Raw genomic sequence first — 15,558 nt, 5'->3', positions numbered from 1 at the left:
AAAAAAGGAGAGATAATTTGCTACATTCTTAAGAACTGTGAGAGAAGGAGAGGAACAGGAAGACAAATCATTGTTCTGTGGCTGCAGGTGTAGTATTTTTAGGAGCTCTGGCTGGTCATGTGCCTCAACACAGGCACTCACCTGTGGACAAATGGGGTGTGTCACTGAGAGGGGTAGTTCTGAAAGCTGACAGACAGAACTTCTGGGGTACTCCACAATGCTCAGGACTGATATTCAGCATGGCCCCAGGCCTGAGTGTTAGATGCCTCGTTGTGTTTACAGTAAATTCTTCCCTTTTTTGTTGCTCTAATAGTGATGGGTTTCTGTAGATTATAACCATGATAATTCTGACTAAAAAGAGGAAGGGGTCAGATACCGTTTCCAAAAGAACCCTGGCAAAGTGAGGGGCAAGAGGCTTGAAATCCAAAGACCAGAGACACTCAACAGAGCAGGAAAGAAGCCTTTAGCTCCTGGTATTTTTCAGGGTCACAGATCACTCTCTTCCTCTTCCTGAAAGGACCAACTTTCACACAGTGAATTTTTAATCTACCTGAAAGCAATTATAGGATGGTGCACAGAAGCTCTGTTGATCTATAGTTAATTGGCCAATCTTTATTTTACTCCAGTGAAATATGAAACAGCTAAGAAGTAAGACTTCAAAAAATTCCTTTTAAGCTCCATAATAAAAAAGTTAGCTCTGACCTGTCTCTTGTGAAAAGACATACTACTTTGCCTTTTCAAAGTTCAGCTCCAATTATAACATAGAGGAGTTTCATTTTGTCTCTAAAACACATGCCTTGAAATAGGGGGGCCATCAATAGGTAGGTGAGGAAGACAAGAGGCAAAGCTTCATAGGAAACATCAGACTCTCCCGCTGAGCCCTTCCCACAGCAGTTCTGGGAGAAGAGTTCTTTGAAGTGGCAGGAGTCCGGCAGTAATGAAGAAACCGAGATTTCCAGCTGTAGTGCTATTTTTAGTATACCTTCTCTTAGCAAAGGGAAGTGATACCATTTAAAATCTGGTAGCTTTAACGGAATTGTTTAGAAGGTAAGAGTCTGCCCCAGTGGTTGGGTTCCCATTCAGGAGTGGGAATTCAAATACCATATTAGGAAAAGCATAGGAGTGGGGATCAGGAGCCCTGGGCTCTGGTTCTGGTGTCACTGCTGCTTTGCTTGTTGTGTGGTTTCTAGTTGGTCTCAAGCATCTCTGGGCCTAGCTGGTTGTGAGAGGTGAGGAAAGAAAGAATTCAGGCTGATGACCATGTTTATAGCCTGGAAAACTACACAGTGGATAAAGAGCAGTGCCCGTCAGTGAGGCCAGGGATATAGGAGGAGGAGATGCTGGCATGGGCATGTGTCTGATGAGTCTGATATAAGTAGGATACATGGGTGTATAGTTCAGATGACAAAAGTGAAGTAGAGAAATAACTTAAGACTTGGGAAGGGATGAGAACACTAAGAAAGACTATAAAGATCAAGAAAAACAGTGGGTTGAGAGCAGACAATGAGGGACCAAGATTTAAGAGATTAGCAGAAAAGGGAAACCGACAGAGCATACTGAGTGTGGACAGATGTGTGGGAAGAAAATTACAATAATACTTGTCTGAAGCCTCACTGCTTTCAAAGCATAAATATTTCAGTTGATATGCTGATATAAGCAGGAGTATATTTATTCTCTCTTTCTTATATGTAAAGAAATAGAAGTACAGAGTGGTGAAGACTTGTTTTACTTCATGTAATGACTTTCCACTGAAAACAACTAGAATGATGAATAAAGTATATATATTTAAAAAAAAAGACCTATCATTTAGACCTACTGCATGATCCAGCAATCCCACTCCTGGGCATATATCTAGAGAGAACTATACTTTGAAAAGATACATGTACCCCAGTGTTCATTGAAGCACTATTTACAACAGCCAGGACATGGAAGCAACCTAACCGTCCATCAAAGAGGAATGGATAAAGAAGATGTGGTGTATATATATGTGTGTGTGTGTATATATATATATACACACACACACACATACACAATAGAGTATTACTCAGCCATAAAAAAGAATGAAATAGTGCCATCTGCAGCAACACAGATGGACCTAAAGATTGTCATAATGAGTGAAGTAAGTCAGAGAAAGATAAACAGCATGTGATATTGCTTATATATGAAATCTAAAAAAATGGTACAAATGAACTTATTTATGAAACAGAAATAAGAGTCACAGATGGAGAAAACAAACTTATGGTTACCAGGGAGGAAAGGAGGAGGGAGGGAGATAAATTGGGAGATTAGGACTGACATATACACACTATTACATATAAAACAGACTAACTAATAAGGGCCTACAGTATAGCACAGGGACCTCTCTACTCAGTACTCTATAATGACCTATATGGGAAAAGAATCTAAGCAAGAGTAGACACACGTACACTGTATAACTGATTAACGCTGCTGCACACCTGAAATGAACATAACACTGTAAATCAACTATATTCCAATAAAAATTTTTTTAAAAAACAAATAAAAAGATAAGATGCAAGAGATGCGAAGACAGTAAAGTACTGACTGTGGCAAAATCTAAAACCACAGAGACAGGAATTTCCCTGGAGGTCCAGTGTTAAGACTTCACCTTCCAATGCAGGGGGTGCCGGTTTCATCTCTGGTTAGGGAGCTAAGATCACATAGGCCTTGCAGCCAAAAAACCAAAACAAAAATCAGAAGCAATACTATAACAAGTTCAGTAAAGATTTTTTCAAATAGTCCACATTAAAAAAAACAAAAATAAAACTCCAGAGGTATAAACCGGGCATAAAAAGCTACTTTTGCCATAAGGATATTTGCTGATATTACTGAAAGAGAAGGTGGGGCATAGAATTGGAGATCCTCACTTGAACCTGGGATCCTAAAGAAAGGTACCCTCGGAAGCAGAACTAAGCCCATTCCTCTCATCCCCAAACCAAGGGTAAACTGCCTTGGAGTGAGCAGAGAAGGGGAAGGGGGAGGGCAAGCTGGTCTTCCTGAAAGACTCCAGCCCATATTTGTATCATTGGAGTGGTTCATAAAATAGCCAGCTAGTTTATTTAGTTTAAAATGGTTCTATACCAGGCACCTAGGCACCTGGCCAAAATAAATGGAAAGGCTTATGGTCCTGCAGACTAAATACCATGAGCCAACTCTCTCCCAAGTGTAAACTATAAAATCCAGACTATGTATACATATATATACATATATAAAAGACAATCTTCTTTAGGGCATCTGGGAACTAATGAGCTGTGAAGTTAGGGCACCAAGATTTGGAAGGAGAAAACCTGAAGGGATTCATGTAACATTTGGGGTCACTTTTCACCTAGGGCCCTCTGCTGACTCCAGAAGTGGCTGAGAAGCTAAGTAGAGATTCTGACAACCTTGCTAGTCCAGGAGGCCAAAAACTGGAGTCCAGAGTATGTCATAGAAAGGGAGCCCCAATCAACTGCCCCTGTTTTAAGTTAGGGCAATAGAGGACTAAATCCAAAGAGGAAGTGTGAACTAGAAAACAGTGTGATCCTTGCAGGAACTGAAGACCAGCTTCAAACAACTTCAATTTCTGTAAATGAATTAAGCTGATTTGGAGTTACTGATGACCTATATGCCAAAAGAACTCTAGATCTGGTGAGGAAAAAAAGTGATTTGAGTTGCCCACAGGGGGAGTCATGGTTTCTCATTCAGTTCCTGATTATCTACATTTAAATTAAAACTAATCAAACTTTAATAAAATGAAATGTTCAGCTCCTCAGTCACACTAACCACATCTCAAGTGCTCAATATGACTAGTGGCTACCATATTGGACAATGCGGACACAGAACATTTCCAACAATATAGAGAATGCTAATGAACGCTTTCAAACATAACTAGAAAATATCTGCAAATTGTTGCTAAGTCTGGGGTATGAAAGGCATGGTGGTCCATACCAGAAAGTGGGCGATTGTGACGATTCAAAGGGAGAATGGAAATTTAGCCTGTGAATGGACCTGGTCAACTCACAAACCTACTTTGTGGTTATCTCCCCAGTTCTTCCATCATTAGAAAAGATGCACTAAGTCACTGACAAAATAACCACACTTTTTTACTGACCAAATAACATGAGGGCTATTATAATAGGAAGGGCCAAATTGAAGCCCTAGGAATTTTGCTTCCAAAACAGTATATCAAAAATAATCCCACATCTCTGAGGTAACTGCAGAGATTACTGCAAACACTAAAGACTAGAAAAGTAGAAGGATGATGAGTCCTATAACATCCCTGTTTATCTTGTTTATTTGACTTGTGCAGAAGACAGGTCTTGAAGAATGACTGTAAATTACTCAATCACATGGTGATTCCAATTTCAGCCACTGTTCCCTATGTGGACTCTTCTTAATATAGCACATCAACACAGCCCCTAGCACTTGTGATGATTCTCCAGGCAAGAATACTGGAGTGGGTTAACCATTTCCTTCTCCAGGGGATCTTTCCGACCCCGGGGGTCGAACCCAGGTCTCCCACATTGGAGGCAGACACTTTAACCTCTGAGCCACCAGGGAAGCCCATGCCAGATGTTACTTTCTCTTTATTAATAAACAAGAACTACCAGAAGCAGTCTGCTTTCACCTGACAGGGACAGCAGTATACCTTTGTTCTCTTCCCTGGGGCTACATTAACTCATAATCTAATCCATGGAAATCTTGATTATTTTGGTATTCCACAGAACACTATATTGACTGGAGCTAATGGGCAGGAAATTCAAATACTTTAGATGCATCAGTATGGACTGTGCCACAGGATGGAGGTAGGCCTCACAAAAACTCAAGAAACTGACACCGTGATTAATTTTCTTGATGACCAGGTATCTATCTGGAGCATGCTGGAATATACCTCCAATGTGAAAGACATCTCTCACTGCCTTCTACTAAGAAAAAGTTACAAAGCTTTGCTGGCTTTTTTTGATTTGGGCAGCTACATGTAAAACATTTGTGCTGTTCTGATCCATTTACTGAGGCTGCTCGTTTTGTGTGGGAAGAGCAAAGCAAGGCTCTCCAACAGGTCCAACTGCCATGCAAGTTGCTCTCTGGGCATTATGTCATTTACCACAGGTATTGGGTGTTATGACTCAGCAGGTCCAACTGTGTTCTAACTGTCTAAGGCTGTATAGATAGGGTTACCATATATCCTGGTTTTCAAGGACAGTTTGAATTTTCACCTGTTATTGCCAAATAATTAATAGTGGTGCTTTTCCCTTTCAACTATGTTCCTGGTTTGGATGATAAATAGAGTGAATGATCACTCACTCTATGAATAGAGCCTTTTTAAGGCACCAGTTACAGAATCATTTTTTTGAGCAAAGTTATGCTCTATTCTTCATAGAACTATTTTCCTTTTGAGAAACAGCTTCTAGCTTACTCCTGCATGTTGGTAGAGACTGAACACCTGACCATGGGACACTAAGGTGACCACGTTTCCTGAGATGTGCATTATGACCTGAATGTTCAGAACTCCCTCAGTACATGAAAATAACTTTGGAGATCAGCTCAAGCAAATCTGGAAAAGTTGAATGAATTAACATTGCTTAGATTTCTACAATGCCTACTCCTGCTGTACTGTTTCTTCTCCATCAACCCATAACTAATGTTCTATGACCACTGGGTGTAAGAGAACAATAAGCAAATGAATTTACAAATGATTTTGCATGATATGCTGATACTAACCAAAACCAGAGTGTTGCAAGATTATAACTCCATACCAAGGTGGCTCTGAAAGACAGGGGAGGAGAAATCCTCCCAAGAGATAGAACCCAGAACAAAAGATCTGACTGTTCATTTTACTTGGTTGGTGAGATAGCCAAAAGTGCAGTCATGGGCAGTGGTTTAGCTGAAGAGTCAAAGCTTAGAAAACATAATGTAAAACTGCTGACAGGGAGGACTGAGGGAGAATTATATGAATGGACCTCTCAGAATGAACAGGATGAGAATTATTTGTATCTCGTGTGAATTCTCCCAAAGACTATCCACTTCAGATAAGACTCTCAATGATCAGGTGAACAAGATGACCCATTCCATGAATGTCAGTTAGATACCCTGCTACTTGCAAAATGGCCTTGGCAGCAGGGAAGAAGGCTACATATTTCCCCTCCACAAAATTCATTTGGCTACCAGTCCTGTTGAACACCCAACCTGCCAATAACAGAGGCTAATGCTGAGTTGCTAACATGGCACCATTTCTAGGAGGATTAGCCAATCATCCAGTAGAAGGATGACTAGAGTGGACATTTACTTTCATAAAAGGAGTAGTGATTTTTTTTTCCTTACTGAAATATGTATGTATTTGAGACATGGATTTTCCCTGCCTAACTGCAGTGTTCTGCCAAGGATCACAATCTGTGGAGTTACAGAATGTCTTATTCATTATTTCAACAGTACACATAACACTGCTTCTAACCATGGAACACATTTCATGGCAAAGAAGTACAATAATGGACTCAAGGATATGGAGTTTAATTTTTTGTCATGTACTCCATCACACAGAAGTAGGTGACTTAACAAAATTGTAAAACAGTCTTCTGACAACTTATTTATTCCACTAGCTAGGAGACTACCCACTGTGAGACTGGATGCTGACTTACAGGATGGAGTGTCACATAAACTAGCAACTAAAACTGATTCTGTTTTTCTCACACCAGATCATAAAGGCCTAGGAATGAATGAATGAAAATGAAAGCAGCTCCTCTTACAGTTTGCTTCTAATTCCTGCAGCTCTGAGTTCCTAAGTTAGAGCTCTGAGTTTCCTTGGGAGGAATACTTTTACAGGGGACACAAAAATAGTTCGACTTAACTAGAAGTTAAGTTTACTTCTGGCCTCTTGGGTTCTTTATTCCACTGAACCAACAGGCAGGAAAAGAGGGGTTTATTATATTGGCCAGGTGACTGATACCAATTATCAAAAGTAGGTATGATTGCTGCTCTACCTTGAAGGCAAAAAGGAATATCTTTGGAATCCAAGGAATTATCTGATATTCCTCTTAAAAGCGTAATGTCCATTAGTCAAAGTTGATGGAATTTCTGCAAGATGAACAGAGTTCTGGAGTGGGATGGTTGTGACGGTTGCCCAACAGTGTGAATGTACTTAACGTTGAACAGTACACTTAAAATGGTTAAGATAGAAAGGCTTCTGATAGGGAAAGAGGACAGTCTGAGGTAGCCCTTGGAATATGTACAGAAGCAACATAAGAAGAGAAAGTAATGGTCATAAGCCTGCTCTCTGGAGTCAGATGGACTTGATTCAAATTCTGCCTCTGCGACTTGGCTTTGTAACTCTGGTTGAGTTATTTAATCTACCGGTGCCTCAATTTCCTCATCTATAAAATGAGGGTGATGATAATAGGACGCTTACCTCACAGGGTTGTAAGGATTAAATGAGTTAGCATATATTAAGAGTGTCAGAACAGTATCTGACACATAGTAAGCATTACACATGTATTACTATTATTAAGAGAGAAAGGGCCAGTACATGCTGGCCAGAAGGCACGGCCAAAACAAATGTGCAGAATGGAAATACGCAAAGCTTATTTAGAGGATTCATGAAGGGGAATAGTCTGGCAAGAGCAATAGCCACAACTTACGAATGAGCAATCAGAGGAAAGGACAGTGACATGCAGACACCCGTGTCACTTCCTACTGGGGAGGGGTATGGACTCTCTAGCTGAGGCCTCCCCAACTCTTGGGGCCTTGCTTCCACCGGTACCTTTACTGGGAGCTTCAGTAAGTGGCATTCTCCCGGCTCTGTCCTTACAGCCCTTTAGAACTGCTTTGGATTATTTCTTTGGATACTTGTACTCAGGAGGGAAACACATGGGACAGACTGTGGGATATGGGACTTACTGTTCTGCGACAGCCAAACTGGGTGGCAGAGAGGTAAGGCCATTGCCTGTGAGGAGCAGGACACGGAGATGTGGCAGAATCCCCAGGTCACAGATGGCCTCCGCCGTCAGGCTGTTGAAGGAAAGGTCCAGGAACTATGGTGCAAAGATAGAAGACAGAGAAACAGAAGCACTCCTCGTGACAACCATGCTCATACATGAGGTGGGAGATGGCTACTTTCTTTTAACTTTCCAGGGGGCCCATCAACCACAGACTAAAACCCTCCTGACTCTCTAGATTAACATTCAAGGTCTACAAGAGTTAATTCCCAACCAATCTGCCAGCCTTTGCTCCCATGCTGCAAGCTTTTGCTTATCCCTTTTGGTGCTAGCCAAAGTGACTCCTCCCTATTCCTTGCCCCACTCCACCCAGAGATCTTTGCTTGAGCTTTTCACTCAGGGATGCCCTATTTCTATGGAACAAAATCCAAGCCCTAAAAGGCCAGCTCAAAAGCTCCCTCCTTCTGAAAGCTTTTTTCACTCCCAGCTAGACGGAATCTCTCCCTCCTCTGACTTTGAGTGCTTTATCTAGACTGCTTCCAGGGTATTTTTCATAGTCAGCCAGGCAACTGTGATAACTGGATGTAAGTCTGAGGACTAGAGATTTTGGTACATGGATGTGCCAAACGAGCAGGTCCTGGTGCACAGTGGTAGACTAGGCTATAAACTCTCTGAGGTGAAGCGCCTTGTCACTGTAATCTAGCACAGGACCTGGCACAGTTAGCTGCACATAAAATAAGCAGCTGAAATGAACTGGCTTATGAGGACAATGACCCCAACTGTCACCTCATCATAAAGCACATTCTAACGAGCCACCGAGATTCATGATATAGTCGACTTGGGTTAGGGGGCCAGCCAGGAAACTGAGTTTCTCTCTGCAAACACAAAGGCAATTATGATAAATGGTTTCACTCCATTCTTTGTTTTCTTTCTGGAAAAGCCTCTCCAGACACCTACTTTAGCTCTTTGCTCCCTTCCCTCCCTCTCTGTAATAGGGAAGAACCTTTTTTTATTTTATTACCCGTTAATCACTAAAGGGATGTTGCCTATAAAATTAAATTATATGTAATGGCCCATCTCTGGGAATCCTGCCTCCCAGGTAATGAGCCGTAAGCTAAAATTCCTCTGTTTAGCTCACAGGAAAACTCCAGAACAGGCCCACCTCTGAATGACTGCAGGAAGGAAGAAATTAACACTTCCCCTCAGGAGGCTGACTAAACCAGGAAATGTTTGACTTCATTCCTTCCTCTTTTAGTAGAAAAGAAGCCTGAGTTCTAACTCAGGCAAGATGGCTCTTTGGGACATTAGTTCACCATCTTCTCGGTTTACTGGCTTTCTGAATAAATTCACTATTCGTTGCCCCAACAACTTGCCTCTTGATTTACTGGCCTGTTGTGTGGAGAGCCGTACTTGGTAACACATCCACACACACACACCCACTGACCCCTACTGAATGGGGTCAGTTTCAGCATCTTACACAGCTGGTGCAGGGGCAAGGTTCCTAGTCTACCACTTCAGTGAAACACAGTCAATCACACATAAACACAACTGTTTGTAGGTCACTGTTGGAGGAGGGCTGGGTTTGGCTTGATTCCACTGCAGTAATTAACTGATACCCCCCGTAGACCTGGCTTTAAGTCCTGACTAACTGTGATATTGGACACATTACTTAAGCTGAGCTTCCTTATCTATGAAGTAGAAATAATAATGGATTTTTATGAGAAATTGTGTAGGTAAAGCCTTTAGCAGAGCCTGGAACATAGTAAATGCTTAATGATGCCTGTCATGGTCATCACCATCCCTTCATTTAAGGCCTGTACACTGAAGGCTTACTGTGAACCAATCCATGCCCTGTATGAGCTCACAGCCTAGTCGGGCAGCTAGATACATAATGTGTGTCTGTTAAGTAGCAATGCTACTAGCACAGATGTCTGACCTCTACCAGGGGCTCCAGACGGGCTTCAGACAGCGGGTGACACTTAGGCTGTCCTCAGAGACTAGCTGGTATTCACCAAATTGTTGAATCATCAAAAAAGCAAGAGAGTTCCAGAAAAACATTTGCTTTATTGACTACACCAAAGCCTTTGACTGTGTGGATCGCAACACACTGTGGAAAATTCTTCAAGAGATGGGAATACCAGACCACTGGACCTGCCTCCTGAAAAATCTATATGCAGGACAAGAAGCAACAGTTAGAACTGGACATGGAATGAGGGACTGGTTCCAAATCAGGAAAGGAGTACATCAAGACTGTATATTGTCACCCTGCTTATTTAACTTATATGCAGAGTACATCATGCAAATTGTCAGGCTGGATGAAGCACAAGCTAGAATCAAGTTTGCCGGGAGAAATATCAATAACCTCAGATACACAGATGATATCACCCTTATGGCAGAAAGCAAAGAAGAACTAAAGAGCCTCTTAATGAAAGTGAAAGAGGAGAGTGGAAAAAGTTGGCTTAAAACTCAACATTCAGAAAACTAAGCTCATGGCATCCAGCCCCATCACTTAATGGCAAACAACAAACAAATGGGGACACAATGGAAACAGTGACAGACTTCGTTTTTTGGGGCTCCAAAATCACTGCAGATGGTGACTGCAGCCATGAAATTAAAAGACACTTGCCCCTTGGAAGAAAAGTTATGACCAACCTAGACAGCATATTAAAAAGCAGAGACATTACTTTGCCAACAAAGGTCTGTCTAGTCAAAGTTGTGGTTCTTCCAGTAGCCATGTATTGATGTGAAAGTTGGACTAAAAACAAAGTTGAGTGCCAAAGAACTGATGCTTTTGAATTGTGGTGCTGGAGAAGACTCATGAGAATCCCTTGAACTGCAAGGAGATCAAACCAGTTAATCCTAAGGGAAATCAGTCCTGAATATTCGCTGGAAGGACTGATGCTGAAGCTGAAACTCCAATACTTTGCGAAGTACTGACTGTATTAACCTGATGCATAGAATTGACTCACTGGAAAAGACCCCGATGCTGGAAAAGATTGAAGGCAGGAGGAGAAGGGGATGAGATGGTGGCATGGCATCACCAACTTGATGGACATGAGTTTGAGCAAGCTCCAGGAGTTGGTGATGGACAGGTAGGCCTGGCACGCTGCAGTCCATGGGGTAGCAAAGAGTCGGACACGACTGAGCAACTGAACTGAACTGAAATTGTTAAGGACAGAAAGACATACAGCACAGCAAGTGGCATGTAAAGAAGTCAGGAGGCAGAAGGCAGCCTTGCTTATTCTGAGATCTACAAATGGTCTGGGTATGACTAGAGCCCATGGTATAGAGTGGGCTTGATTGGACTGCACAGGCCATGAAAGATGCCCAGCACCGAAGCAGTGTTGAGTTCATACCATCATCAGCAAATTCCAATGAGAGTTCACACAAATGGGCTATCCCACTTGGCAGGGGCAGAGAGAGAAGATTTCAAGAAGGAACACCTGGAAATCTGGCTTGGTTAAACAGATAAAGATGGAGATAATTCTCTCCTCCATATACATATGAGGACAGTCAACAAGGCCTATGGATTCTATCTCCTTAATACTTCTCACATATGTTCCTTCCAATCCATTCTTTATACAACAGCCACGCCACAGTGGTTTTTCTAAAATATAGTTTGGACCCTGTTACTCTTCAGTTCCAAATACTTCAGTGGATCCCTACTATCCATAGGATAAGGGTCGGAGTCTTTAAAAAGGCTTCCAAAGCTCTCTAAGGTCTCTTCTGTTATTTCCTGGGCTCATCTATCACCATATTCTACTGTGTCTCACTGCATTCCAACCATACTGAGCTTTTCCATCAGGGTTCTAGCTCAGAAACTGGCAAACGAAGGCGTGTAAGCCATAGCCAGCCTGCTGTCTGTTTCGTATGGCCCATGAGCTAAGAATGCTTTGTATGTTTTTAAATGGTTGGGGGAAAAACACATTAATATAACACTGTATGAGAATTAAAAAAAATTCTAATTTCAACATCATAAAGTTTTATGGGGACAGCCCTGTCCATTTGCTTACATTTTGTCTGAAGCTGCTTTCCTTCTACAACAGCAGAGTGGACTCACTATGACAGTTATGACCAGTTACAACAGGAGGGGCTGCAGACCCTAAAACAGTCACTGTCTGGCCTCTTACAGAAAAAGTTTGCTGACCCTTGCTCTGGCTGTTTCAGCTATTTAATGTTGGGTCCAAATCTGCTTTCAAGGACAGTTCAAAGAAATGAACAGTCTTAGAACGTGCAGGGCAAAGAATTTCATAGCTGGCCCAGAATTTACAGAGGGGAGACATAAGTTCCACCAAGAGGGTAAGTTATTTGGCCAAGGTGGTTAGGGGAAAGCAGTGGTGGACCACGACTACAAACAAGGTGTCCTGACTTTTAAGGCAGTTCTCCAGTTGACTCTTTTTTGGACTTGTGTACAGAGAATCAAAGCATGACAAAGCTGTTTTTCTTTTTTTTTTTGTCTCTGCTTTTTATTTATTTATTTTTATTAGTTGGAGGCTAATTACTTTACAATATTGTAGTGGTTTTTGCCATACATTGACATGAATCAGCCTCCTGAAGAGTTCTACTCTGGGTGACAGCCTTTCTGGCAAACAGGGAGAGAAGATTCCTAACTTGGATGTTGCATCTGCTAAGTCACATCAAGTTTCATTACACATCAAAGTATTCACTGTTATTGGCTGCAAATTCAGGATATCTGACGGGTTTATCCTTTTTCTTAGAGAGCCCTTGCAAACCATAGAGAGAGGGGAATAATGACTGACCAGGAGATTTCCTCTTCTCATTAACATTCTGAATCTTGACTTTGTTCTCTTATGTAAGCAAATTCCCTTGGACAGGACTGGTCTGCTGGATAAATAATCTTCATCAGTTGCAATCACACTATGAGGCAGAGCCTCCAAAAAGTCAATTAATGATCAACCAATAAGTCAGCTATAGGGTCAGAGCCTGTAGTCACGTCCCCTCCCTGTGGGCCCACAGGCGCTTGAAGTAGGAGTTTGAAATGGTTGGGGTAAGGAATGTAGGAGTCCCTGAACAATGTACAACATACAGGAGCTCAATAACTACTTTTTTTTAAAGCAAAATAACAAATTAATGGAAAACTGTAAGAAGCTCCCAGGCCTGTTGGTAAAGAAGTGGCTCCCTGTATCTCTAGAGTTTGTTTCCCTCTGTCTATAATAAACTCTGATATAACACATTTTTTAACCTAGCACAAAGCTGCATGAGTTGTAAATTTTCTCTCTTTCCTTGTTTTATTGGACTTTCAAGAACCTCACTTCCTGGATAAGTATGAGAACCACTCCTGTCAGAAATCATAGTAAAGCACTGTGAGCCTCAATGTGACTGGAAACTGTGGAGAAAAAGTACCATTACATTCAGTATAGCATGGTTTAAAAATACAAGGACGTATAATCCATTTCAGGAAGACCACCATCCCAAATGGTTAAAACGCCTTAAAACTTTGGCATGTAACTCTTAAAAGTGCACTCTTGCGGAAGGTTTCTCTCTGGTTAGACCGGGTTAAATGAGGTTTTTATGAAGAATGATGTCTCTTGATGTTTGTACATTAAATAATTTAAGTTACCAGTTCTTTGAGGTAAACCCCAAGGATCATAACATGCAGACATTTTGCTGAGGTGTGGCTCTGAAGCTTTTCCAGAAGGCCAACACGTGAGGAAGAACCCGTTACTTAGTGAGTGAGCCTGGCCACCTCAATTCAGTTCTGCTGTTCTCTACTCTCTGTGCATGCAGACTCTCAGGTGGTGACAAAAGCTTTACTTTTTTGTGAAACAAAATTACCCTAAAGTTTTCATGGATGCTGATACATGATTAACTTGAAGTATGAGAACATGTACAGAAGATTCATGACTATGGGAAATCTAGAAGAAAGATTTCCAAGAAGAGTGCAATTTTTTAAAACATTTTCAAATACAAAACAGCTGTGGATATACAGATGTCAAGAGTCTGCTATAGAACTTAGAGAGGTCCTATTTTATTTCACACTCATCCCTGAGCCTATGGCCAATAACCTTATCCAAGCTCATTAGAACCAATCTGGCTCATTCATACCAGGGTGGGCCTCGGGAATAAGTTCACAACCTCTCATTCAGCTGGGCCAGTCTGCTCTGCCTAGCACTTAACCCCCATGCCTCAACCCCCACTGGATCCAGATCTCCCCTCAAATTCTCTGGCCTAAAATACTCTATTTAAACTCACTCTCCTGCACAGACTCCTTTGGCATTTGTTTTCCAAGACCATGCACCATGGCCATAGGTATAATGTATTCTCATCCAACTGCCATCACCTCCACCAACCTGTTCCCTTATCATCACCACCAACTCCACCACCATCCCCAGAGGACCACCTGAAGCAAGGTAGCTATAAAGGCCCAGAGAGCTCCTTCCCCAAAATCATGATCAGTAGACTCCTTACACCCATTCCTTACAGGGAAACAGGTGGGCACCAAAAACTCCCTACCTCCAACTTACTTCCAAGGACTTAAAGTCTCCGTATTTCACATAGACTGTTTTGATGCCGTTAAATGCAAGCTCCAGTTCCTTTAAGACTGGAAACGTGTGAAATGCCTCTAAAGGAGGGGGAGAAAGAGGGAAACTGTAACTTGTAAAAGACATAAGAGAAAGATAAAATAGGGGTCATTTACTGGGTTCCCACTGGACTAGGCCCAGCATTATGTAAAGTGCTTTACTTACATGGACTCTTAGTCTTTAACAACTCTGAAAAAGAGTGATTATTACTTCCATTCCACTGCTGAAGAACCCAAGGCTCAATCAGGCTAAGTGATTTGCTAGAAATAGAATTACTAAATGGAAAGATCAAGAATTGAATCTAACTCCAAAGCCCATTTTAAAAAATGATCCTTATTATTTCTTATTATAAAAGTAAACATTTCCACCAAAGTTTTTTAAAAAAATAGAAAAATAAAAGTTCCTTTTAATCTCAATACCTAGAGATAACTATTCAAAGTTTCACGTGTAATACTCGACTTTTTTATGTGTATACTGAAACACACACACACACACACACACACACACATACTTCGTTCTACAAAAAGGGACTCATACTACACACATTGTACTGTGACTTGCTTTTTTTTCCCCCCTTAACAATATGATTTAAAGATGTTCTAAGTCAAAACATACAGATCTGCATAATGTCTGAATTATGTTCTATAGTATAGACATATCCTATTTTATTTAACCATACCCCTAGGGATAGTGGCTAGATTATCTGAATAAAAGGTTAAGAACACTTCCTCTTCTGCTTAAGAACTGGACCTTGAGTTAACTTTCTAGCCCTCTTCCATTGGTAACCTGAAAAAAAATGGTACAGTCACTGTGTTATAAAGAAAACTGCTGTGGTAAAAATGACCCCAGGTTGGTAAGTCACATCTGGACTAGAAGAAACTAAAAATGAACTATACCTATCTGAAGGGGGTGCCATAACTTTGGGCTTCTCTGTGTGTGGGCACTCCTATGATTGGACATGTCCTTTTTAGGAACTCTGGGGGCCTTGTCCATGGAGTGTTACAACATCTATTTGTTCCTGTGGTGAATAAGGCTTCTAAGCCAGAGTGCTGGCATCAACCCATTGAGTGGCCAGAGTGGCTCATGGATGG

At 41.5% G+C, this 15,558-nt stretch overlaps 1 protein-coding gene across 5 annotated transcripts in view; it reads right to left on the bottom strand.

The window, feature by feature from the left end:
* XRRA1 (X-ray radiation resistance associated 1) overlaps positions 1 to 15,558 on the bottom strand; it is a 67,724-nt gene that overhangs the window by 28,900 nt on the left and 23,266 nt on the right. For all 5 annotated transcript variants that reach the window (XM_020879861.2, XM_070473249.1, XM_070473248.1 and 2 more), the window contains 2 exons: positions 14,411 to 14,508; positions 7,888 to 8,021 (listed from right to left, as the gene is read on the bottom strand). In XM_020879861.2, coding sequence (XP_020735520.2) covers positions 7,888 to 8,021; positions 14,411 to 14,508 — 232 coding nt within the window. The remainder of the gene's footprint in view (positions 1 to 7,887; positions 8,022 to 14,410; positions 14,509 to 15,558) is intronic.

The sequence above is a fragment of the Odocoileus virginianus genome, chromosome 10 (genome assembly GCF_023699985.2).
Source record: "Odocoileus virginianus isolate 20LAN1187 ecotype Illinois chromosome 10, Ovbor_1.2, whole genome shotgun sequence".
In the NCBI taxonomy this organism is placed as follows: domain Eukaryota; kingdom Metazoa; phylum Chordata; class Mammalia; order Artiodactyla; family Cervidae; genus Odocoileus; species Odocoileus virginianus.
This window is presented reverse-complemented; position numbering and strand designations above follow the sequence as displayed.